The 10,311-nt window shown below is 28.3% G+C and overlaps 1 protein-coding gene across 1 annotated transcript; it reads right to left on the bottom strand.

Moving 5' to 3' along the window:
- Positions 1-7,500: 7,500 nt before the first annotated feature.
- On the bottom strand, positions 7,501-8,891 carry LOC133791970 (protein FANTASTIC FOUR 1-like). The gene has a single exon (XM_062229881.1). It carries the CDS (start codon positions 8,622-8,624, stop codon positions 7,686-7,688), a length of 939 nt encoding a protein of 312 aa, XP_062085865.1. The 5' UTR covers positions 8,625-8,891; the 3' UTR covers positions 7,501-7,685.
- Positions 8,892-10,311: the final 1,420 nt, after the last annotated feature.

The following is a 10,311-nucleotide window of genomic DNA, read 5'->3' as shown; positions in this document are numbered from 1 at the left end:
GACTAGATAATTAATAATTATATCAATATAAATTCAAATGTTATAAAATATTATTATAATATAGGAATATTGGCGGCAATAATACCCAAAAATTTTCAAAAGTTACACTTTAATACCAAAATCTTTTTTTTGGCAGTAATAATACATAAATCTACAATTTTGGTGCAACCGTTAGTACTCACCGTTAACTACCCATTAAGTATTCACGTGGCACATTTTTATACTCGTAAATTTAGGTATTAAAGTGTAACTTTATAAATGATTTGGGTATTATCACATCCAATATCCATAAATTCTTTAAAGGGATATTTGCATCGAAAATACATAAATTATTGTGTTTGTAGCACTTAAGTACTTAAATTATTATTTTTTTGCAGCGAAAGTACCTTCCATCCCTTTGATGCAATTTAGTGCATCAGTTTGTTTCGTCGTTAAGTCCGCCATCATGGCATGAAATTGACTTATAACTTTGGTACTTTCGCCGCAAATGTCTCTTAAATTGGATAATTTTGCCGCAAATATCTATTTAATTGGGTACTTTTGCTTATATGTCACAATCGAATTTAACGATAAGAATTGACGATTGTACTAAATTGTACCAAAACATGGACGGAAGATATTTTCGCCACTAAAAAAATAACTTGGGTACTTAAGTGCTACAAACATAATAGATTGAGTACTTTCACCGCAAATATTCATTCTTTAAATACTATTAAAATCATTTAAAATTTTTAAAAATCTAAAAGATTATTAGAACCTAATTAATAAAACTAAAATTTGCTAATTCGAAACAACCCAAATTAAAATTGAAACTCAAAATCATCCCAAAATCGATATTATTATTTAGTTTTTAATAATCTTTTAGATTTTTTAAATTTTAAAATGATTTTTAAAGAATTTAAATAATTTAGTCTAAAATCATCCCAAAATTTATTTGTGCCACGTGGATACTTAACGGACAGTTAACGATAAATACTAACGGTTGCACCAAAATTATAGAGTTAGATATTACCGCAAAAAAAAGGTATTGAAGTGTAACTTTTGAAAAAATTTGGGTATTATCACCATCAATTAAATTAATAAAAATGTGTCACGTGGATACTTAACGGGCAATTAACGGTAAGTACTAACGGATGCACAAAAATTATAGACTTAGATATTATTACCGGCAAAAAAAAATTGGGTACTAAAGTCTAACTTTTGAAAAAAATTTGGTATTATTGCCGTCAATATCCCTATAATATATAACATATAATATATAATCCTATTTTTTATAAAATTTTGCTAGAATAAATATTTAGTAATTATATTAATATAAATTCAAATATTATAAAGTATTATTATTATAATAATATTTAATGCGGAAATAGATATTTAATAATTATATTAATATAAATTTACATATTATAAAATATTATTATTACAATAATATATAATACATAATAAATACATTATATATAAGTGTTGTATGTGTATAAATAGTATGACTGTGTAACTAAATAAGAAATATAATAACATTTATCTTCTATCATGAATAAATAAGTTTCTTCTCCAATTATTGATGTGTGATTTAAATAATATCATGAATGTTTTATACCTTAAATAAGGTAGTTTGTGTTCTAAAATATTATCATATTATATTTTAGAAAAAAAAAACCATAAACAATATTTTGGTTTAATTTTTCTTTTAATATGTTTATGTCATTCTTTTATAAATAATAATTTTATTAATTTAAAATGTATATGACTGTTGACGCGGTTCTTCGGCAACAGGTAATTAAGAGAAGAAGAGAAAGGGATTAGTGCTGAATATAGAACCGTCGCAGATACAGAATCTTAGAGAATGAACTAGGTGACTCAAGACACGTTTTTAATTGGTTCGAAGGTTAAAATCCCTCTTCTCCACTAGTCAATATTATTGATATATTCTGGGTATTTGGTTACAAAGCCTATATCTCTTCAGATACTATTTTTCCCAACCCCTATCAACTCCCAGGTTCTCCATATTTATAGGAGAAGGCACCTGGAAGTTGGTAAGGAGGTCATCCCGTGACCTTATTATTTGTCATATCAACTCTGTGACATTCATGATTAATTCCTAAACCTGACACATAAGTATGGTCAAATCGATAGGTAAGGAGATAATGGGCCGCACGGCCCAACCCAGCCGTGGATATCTGAACACGCACGTTCCTGCTGCGTGTCCGAGAAGTCAGGGAGATATCGGACACGTGATGTCAGATATATGCACGTTTATCTTGCGTGTGTTGACTCTTCAGAGGGTCAGAGCTCCATACACAGCTCGTTCCACGAGCTGCTCCCTTGACCCGACCTTCGGCCTTCGGACTTCTTCACCCAGTCCTGGGCAACCTTGGCGAGTCCTCAGGGATTGCTCGAGCTAATAAGGTACAACCTCGAAACGAGAGCTTCGGTCTTGGGGATGTTAATGGGCTAATCGTGATTAGTTCGTAGCTCGGCCTGCTAATCAGCCCGTGGGAAAACCAGGGCGTACAATGACAATCATAAAAACTTAATAAAAATAATTAATAATTTTTTAAAATAAAACTAAGCAAACGTTCATTGCACGTTGTTTGCACCTATTATATATAAATATATATATTAGATATAAAAAACGTGCAATATGCACGTTTGCTTAGTTTTATTTATAGAATCTATTAATTATTTGTATTAAATTCATATTAATGTTATATAAATTTTGAAATAAATATCGTATTTTAATTAAATAATTTATTTATTTTGTTTAAGTTTATATTTGTTCTAGTTCATGAATTTGGGAGTGACAATAAAATATTATATATTATATGTTTAATGTAATATTAAATGTTATACGCAGATTTTAAATTTAAGTTTCTTTCAAGTTTTTTTTATAAAAAAAAAATAATTTGTTGCTAATTTACAGTACATTATATTATATGTTTAATATGATATTATTATAATAAGTGAGTTTAAGTTTAATTAAATGTTTATTTAAGTTATAAAACATATGATTTATTATTTTTAAATAATTATCATTGTAAAACATCTCAAAAATATCATATTTTAATTTGTTTAATTATTTATTATTTAAAAATAATTATCATTGTAAAATATCTAAAAAATATCTTATTTTTAATTTGTTTAATTATTAATTATTTTTAAATAATTATCATTGCAAAAAATCTCAAAAATATCATATTTTAATTTTTTTAATTATTTATTTTATTTTATTTAAGTTTAAGTGTTTAGAAACCACTGTTAAATATAAAAATATTATGTTAAATATAAGAATATTCCGTTAAAAAAAATAAAAAACCGTTAAAATCAATAATTTCTGTTATCTACACATTTATTATATAGAAGAAATATCTTCTATATAAATAGTGTGTAGATAATGACAATTCTTCTTTTAACAATTTGTTTTGTTAATTTTAATGAGATATACTTTTAAAACTAACTAAAAATAAATATTTGTTAATTATATTAATATAAATTCAAATATTATAAAATATTATTATTGTAATAATATTTAATATAAGACTACATATATAATAATTATATTAATATAAATTCAAATGTTATAAAATATTATTATTATAATAATATATAATACAAGTCTAGATATTTAACAATATATTAATATAAATTTAAATATTATAAAATATTATTGTGATAATGTTATATAATCCTAATTTTTTACTAAATATATTAATATGAATTCAAATAAAATATTATTATTACAATAATATTTAAAACAATACTAGATATTTAATACTTATATTAATATAAATTAAAATATTATAAAATATCAATAATATATAATACATAATTTTTATTTTTATTAGAAAAATTATAATTTATGTTTAAAAAATGTTATTATATTATATATATATTAAAAAAAACATAAATAATATTTTGGTTTAATTTTTCATTTAATATATTTATTATATTCTTTTATATATAAAATTATTTTTTATTTAAAATTTATATGAGAATAAAATAAATTTAACAAAAATAATTAATAAATTCTATAAATAAAACTAAACAAAATATATTATACATCAACCATATGCAAGCATTCTGATTAAGTTTGCTTTTAATATTTTTAAGTAGGTATGCCTAAAGCTTTTCACTTTATTAAGAATCAAATTGAGTGTTTGTGCGTATGTGAGAATTAAATGAATTCGAATTCGAAGAGATTAATTTGTATTTATGAATATTTTAATGGATATATATATACTAGATATAAGCAACGTGTAATGTACATATTTGCTTAGTTTTATTTATAAAACTTATTAATTATTCTTATTAAATTTATATTAATGTCATATAAATTTAAAATAAATATTTTATTTTAACTAAATAATTTATTTATTTTTGTTTAAGTTGATGTTTGTTGTAGTTTTTAAATTTGAGAGTGACAACAATAGATTATATATTATATATATAATGTAATATTAAATATTATACGTGGATTTTAAATTTAAGTTTCTTGCTAGATTTTAAAAAAAAATTGTTGCTAATTGACAATAAATTGTATTATATGTTTAATATGATATTATTCTAATGAGTGAGTTTAAGTTTAATTAAATTTTATTTAAGTTATAAAACATATGATTTTATTATTTTTAAATAATTATCATTGTAAAATATCTTAAAAATATCTTATTTTTATTTTTTTAATTATTTATTATTTTTAAATAATTATCATTGTAAAATATCTCAAAAATATCATATTTTAATTTTTTTATTTTATTTAAGTTTAAGTGATGTTTACAAACTACCGTTAAATATAATAATATTCTGTTAAATACAATAATATTCCGTTAAAGTTAACATTAAAAAAATAAAAAACCGTTAAAACCAATAATTTATGTTATCTACACACTTATTATATACACTTATTATATAAAAGATATATATGGATTAATTCAAAGGTGATGAAATTAGGACACTCAAATACCTAAAGCTATGATTGGAAGGAGTGACAAAAGTATGGTGAAAATAGAAAGAGTAAGAGAAAAAGAGATCGCACTACAAACAAAGAAAGTTACTATTGAGTGAAACTTTTTATTCACACCAAAATATTGTTTGTGATTAAAAAATAATATTTAGTTAGAAATTATTACTAATGTAGTTTTAATTGCAATGTAGTATTAATCGCAATCTATTATATTTAGTGATAAAGTTTGTTGTGATTAAAAATAAATTTAGTTATAACAAATTATAATTTTTGTGACTAATACTTTTAGCCTCAAATTTTGTAGTGACGACATACAAATAATGACAGAGTCAGACTTGACTGATAACGGGTCGTATACAAAATTTGTTATTTTTTAAATTTTATATATAAAATAATATTTTTAAAATTTTTGGGGACTTTTGTACTCGTAAAAAAAAAAAATTCAAAATAATTGAGCCTCATTATGTGGGGACCCTAAGCACAGACCTGGTCCGCCTGTGCCCACGGCCGGACCTATATAATAATGTAATTTTAGTCACAACTTTTTTACTTTTAATCACAAATGTTATTATAACTAAAAGTAAAAAAATTTGTGATAAAAATGGTAAAATTATAGATTTTGAATGTAATTCCACACTGATTTTGTTGCATGATGGAAGTTACTAAAGTGATTTAAAAACAAAATTATATACATGATACTATATATTATGCTAGTATGCACCGAGACCAATCCAGAAGCAGGACCATATCTCGTCCCCAAAATCATAACCGGTCCACTATTCTTACTTTTCAATCATTCCCAACTCTCCCTTAGCAAACACATTGTTAGATTTTATTAGTCTCATTAATTTGTGATCGGTCCAAACCAAATGTGTTTCACCACTTTTTTTTTTTTTCTAAAGAAAAAAAAAACTTATACCCAATTTAAGGGTTTCATAAGGCACATGATCGATGTTGAGACAAAGTGATGCAATATGCATTTTACTTTTTTGACAAATTCCATCGAACCACTAGACAATGCCCTCTCTTTATAAAGCATTTTAGTAACCAAACTCTCACCCCACATCCCCCATGTAATTAAACTAACCACAACTTGCCTTGCAATACTGTAACTCGAAATTGACCATTTTACCCTCGAGAGTCACCAAGTTTCATGGTATACAGTGTGGGCACAAGGAGAATTACATAGAAAAGTTGCAAAGGAATTGGAGGATGAGAGATGAGTGAGCACATGGATGAACATCAGCGATGAGGTCATGTCCATGTTACTCTTTTGGATCCTTACTCCTGACAGTTATTTGGGTACTTGTACTCATGGTCGTTTTTCACCTCCAACTTGCAATGTCCTTTGCTCTAACCCCTCACTTTGGCCGAAGGAATTTTTGGGAAGAAGAATACAGCCATTACTTTTTCTTTGTTCAAATAAAAATTATAATCTCAATTAAAAATAAAATTACATCTAAAAAACTATTGTTTAGTCAAAAGACAAAAGTTGTCGTTTATAGTGTATTTATCATACCATATATTTTTTAGTAACGATATTCTTTCATAACATTTTTTTAAATGTCACGAGTAACCGTGAACAAATTAACGAATATATTTTTTAGAATACATTATGTTAATATACTTTGAATTTACATGTCACCATTTCAACTCTTATTCCAAACTAAACAACATAAAATATACATATGGTTATACTTGACATCCTTCTTAAACTATAATCTTTCCTACTCACCTCTTTCTCCAACCACACATAACCCCATATAATGCATACTTTTTCCAAAATGCCACTCAACTTAAAAAGAGTTTAAATAAACAAAAGCTAACGATAGCATAATTAAGAGAATAATAATTGTTATTCACAAGTGGGAATGTTATGGTATTAATAAAAGTTCATTTCTTATATTATTAGTAGCCACGTACGTAAATTTCCTGTCAAAATTCGTTGACCACAAATATATACATACATACACACATTAGATTTTTGCATTATTAGAAAGCGACCATATATATAATCAGTAAGAATGTGTCGGTTGTCGTTTTGATTGCTCAAATGCAATATATTCTAACAAAATATTTCCACAGAATAGCAGTGCCGTACACATGGTGGACTGATGATTTTGCATTTTTTTTTTCAAGTTTCTGACCGATCTTGCAGATTAAATTTGGACCATGAGTTTTGAACTATATATATTACATTCTTAATAGAGATGGTCCTAACATGAGATCAAGCCCATTTAATAGAGAGATCACTCCATGGGACCAGGACACACTTTAAAGTGTCAAATTGTAGTGTGGTAGTTGCCTTATAATTAAATGCGGTTCTAAACTAATTAGTAACGAATTTTGTTTATACCTTTGCATGTAGCCACAATATGAATAAAATTGCATGTTGTTAAGGGTGTTTTGGGAACAAAGAGTGTTGATAATACATTAGCCAAAAAAACCATGCACCAAAACAGAGAAGAGTGATAGGAACTTGTTCGGTAACGATAATAACTACCATTAGCTTGTTACGAATTTCCAAGGTACGGAAGCAGTTTCAAAATAGAATGATCTAATATATATTTAAAGAAAAGGAACCCACTAGCAGCAGAAACAAAAGCTTGATTAATAACTATCATCATAATCATCATCATCATAATAATAATAATAGTTCTAACTTTTTAATTAATACTACTAATCCTAATCATAATAAGCTAGGTAATAGTAAATCAGAAGCTCTTCAAGAAGCCACCAAAAACGGCGCCTCCCAGTTCATCAAAACTCTCTCCCCACGCCCATCTTCTTTGCACCTACTAATTGGTCTGCGAAGCTTCCCATTAACCATTTCGTCCTCAGCATTATTATTCTCATTATTATCATCCATGTCTCCACTCCAAAAAGAAACATTTGTTATACTATCTTCATCAATGTTCTCTTCTTCTCCTTCAATTTCAGTCTCAGTTTCAACCTCATCAATATCTTCTTCTGCTGCTGCTTCTTCTTCTTCTTCCACCTCCTTCTCCTCCTCTACGGGTTCAGAGCTCATCAATCGGAGTGTGAGCCTGCCGTCGGTTCGCTCGGCATGGAAAAAACTCCTAGTAGAAGGTACAATGACGGCTCTCAAAACAAGGCGTCCATCTTCTCTGTGAGGTCTAACCTGAAAACCTGAAGAGCCACTCACGGAGGTTAATGGTGGTGGGAAGCTAGAGCTCCAATTACGATACCTCTTCGCAGCCTGCGTCCCAACAGATTTCTTGCCCTTTACCGACGATAATGGCGAGGACGACGACGACAGTAAAGACATTTCGTCTCCACTGCTGTCACCTGAGTCGCTACCGGTCTCGCTGCCTAAGCCTTCGGTGCACATTTCCAAGCTCTTGGCGGTGAGCATCGCAGAGGAGCGCTTAACCATAGGATGAACATACACTTTGTCATCTGTTTTAGTGTCGTTTTTGGTATTGGAAAGAACTTGGAGAAAATTCCACCCGCCATTAGCGCCAACGTTTTTGTTGTCGTTTCCATCAGTTTGCTTAGGTTCAGGGTTATTGGGTTTGGGCACCGGCGGTGATGATGGGGCTAGGTTGGACTTTGGAAGAGCCAGCTTTAGCCTTAGAACTTTGGGTTCGGCTAGGGCAGGCTCCAGGCACGATTGCAGCCCTTGACAGACACTCGTGGACATTTTGTTGGCCACAATTTAAACAAGGAACCGGGACAGAGGAAAAACAGGGGAGTCCCGGTTTGGATTTGGAATTGGATTGAGAAAACGATAAGGATGTTTGGAGCTTTATGAGAGAAAAAGTTTAACACAAATGGGGTTAAGGACAATGTTTATAACAAAACCCAATTTTTGGTTGTAGTGAATTTAAGATGGATAACTAGCTTCAAGAGAAAGAAAAAGAGAGAGCGAATGAGGGAAAAACGAGTTCAATGAAGTGTGATGAATGAAGAGAAGGCAGGGACGGCTGTGAATTTATAGTAAAATAGTGGAGGGAGAGAGAGAGAGAGAGAGTTTTTTATTTTTTCTTCTTAAAAGAATAGGAGATATCTTTTATGCCCACTTGAACGATACACATTTTACTCTACCACACAAATAAATTTTTGTGAAAAGAGAAATAAAAAATGAAAAATTGATTGAAAATTATGACAAATTATGTGTCTTTTAATTGTGTGGAATAACAAATTACTAATGTGTATTTTTCGACTTATTGAAAGAAATTAAATAACAAAAGTAGTTTGTAAGATTTTTGCGGTAGAGGATAAAAATATTCTTTTTCTGAAATTTTAAACGAGTTAGATCATGCGGTTAGAAGCAAAAAATGCGATAAGGATCCTCAAATGTTTACTAACCGTCTCCATAAGCTGCCAAAAGAAAAACCAAACCAAGGGACCAGAATACAGACAACTCCTTTTCATATTTACTCACTTGCAAATTGCAAGGAAAGCAATAGCTATTAGTTTGTTTGACTTGTCTTTCTCAAAAACGCCACCGTTTTTATGGTGTGTGCGGGTGTTTTGTTAATTTATATTTTAAAAGGGTCAAAACCTAGTGGCTCAGCCCGAGGATAAGCAACCAATAAGCAGAAGAGCAAAACCTTTTCTGAAACCCTCCATTAAAACCATTAACTAACCCGTACACTATTTTATAAAGACTTCATTAATTAATGTTTTTGGTAGAAGTAGATATTCTGAAATTCTAGCTATATTTTGTAATAATTTATTCACTACCAACATCTGAGCATTTTGCTAAAAGTTATAGAGGAAAAGCTAAATCAATTTATATCTCATACTTTCGAGTGATGTTGTAAGCTCCCGCATTAACTTTGATGACATAAAGTTTAGTCTGAGAGGACCATTAATCTTCTTAGAATTTACTCAAGTGATTTGCACACCAAATATTTTATATAACCGACCAAAATGAGTACTTCATTGGTGGTGGATGTTTAAACCAATAGATAGACAAAAAAGAATAAGAAAAAAACCAACATTTATGTCTTCTAAGGCAAGAGCTCACCTTTTTACTTTCAGTAGTGCTCATAAATTGCTTATTATATACTCTTTGATGAATTCCACAACTAAAATATACAGTGTTAAACAACTGAGGTTTTTCTTTATTTAATTTGTGTCTTTCAATTTATGTACTACTAATAAATACATACTACATTATTTAAAATATTTAAACGAAAACAATAAAAACTAATAGAATAGTATGCATTCATTTGTTGGATATAAATTTGGTGCACTAAATTAGATATAAGATATAAATTCTTGTTACACTACTCACGAGAAAGAAAAGAGAATAAAACAATTAATATTAAAAAATGGCTTATTTTTTCAAATATTATTATGGGACACCATATAGTTTTCGA

The sequence above is a fragment of the Humulus lupulus genome, chromosome 1 (assembly GCF_963169125.1).
Source record: "Humulus lupulus chromosome 1, drHumLupu1.1, whole genome shotgun sequence".
Classification (NCBI taxonomy): domain Eukaryota; kingdom Viridiplantae; phylum Streptophyta; class Magnoliopsida; order Rosales; family Cannabaceae; genus Humulus; species Humulus lupulus.
Note: the sequence above shows the minus strand (reverse complement) of the source record. Positions and strands in the feature narration are given on the sequence as shown.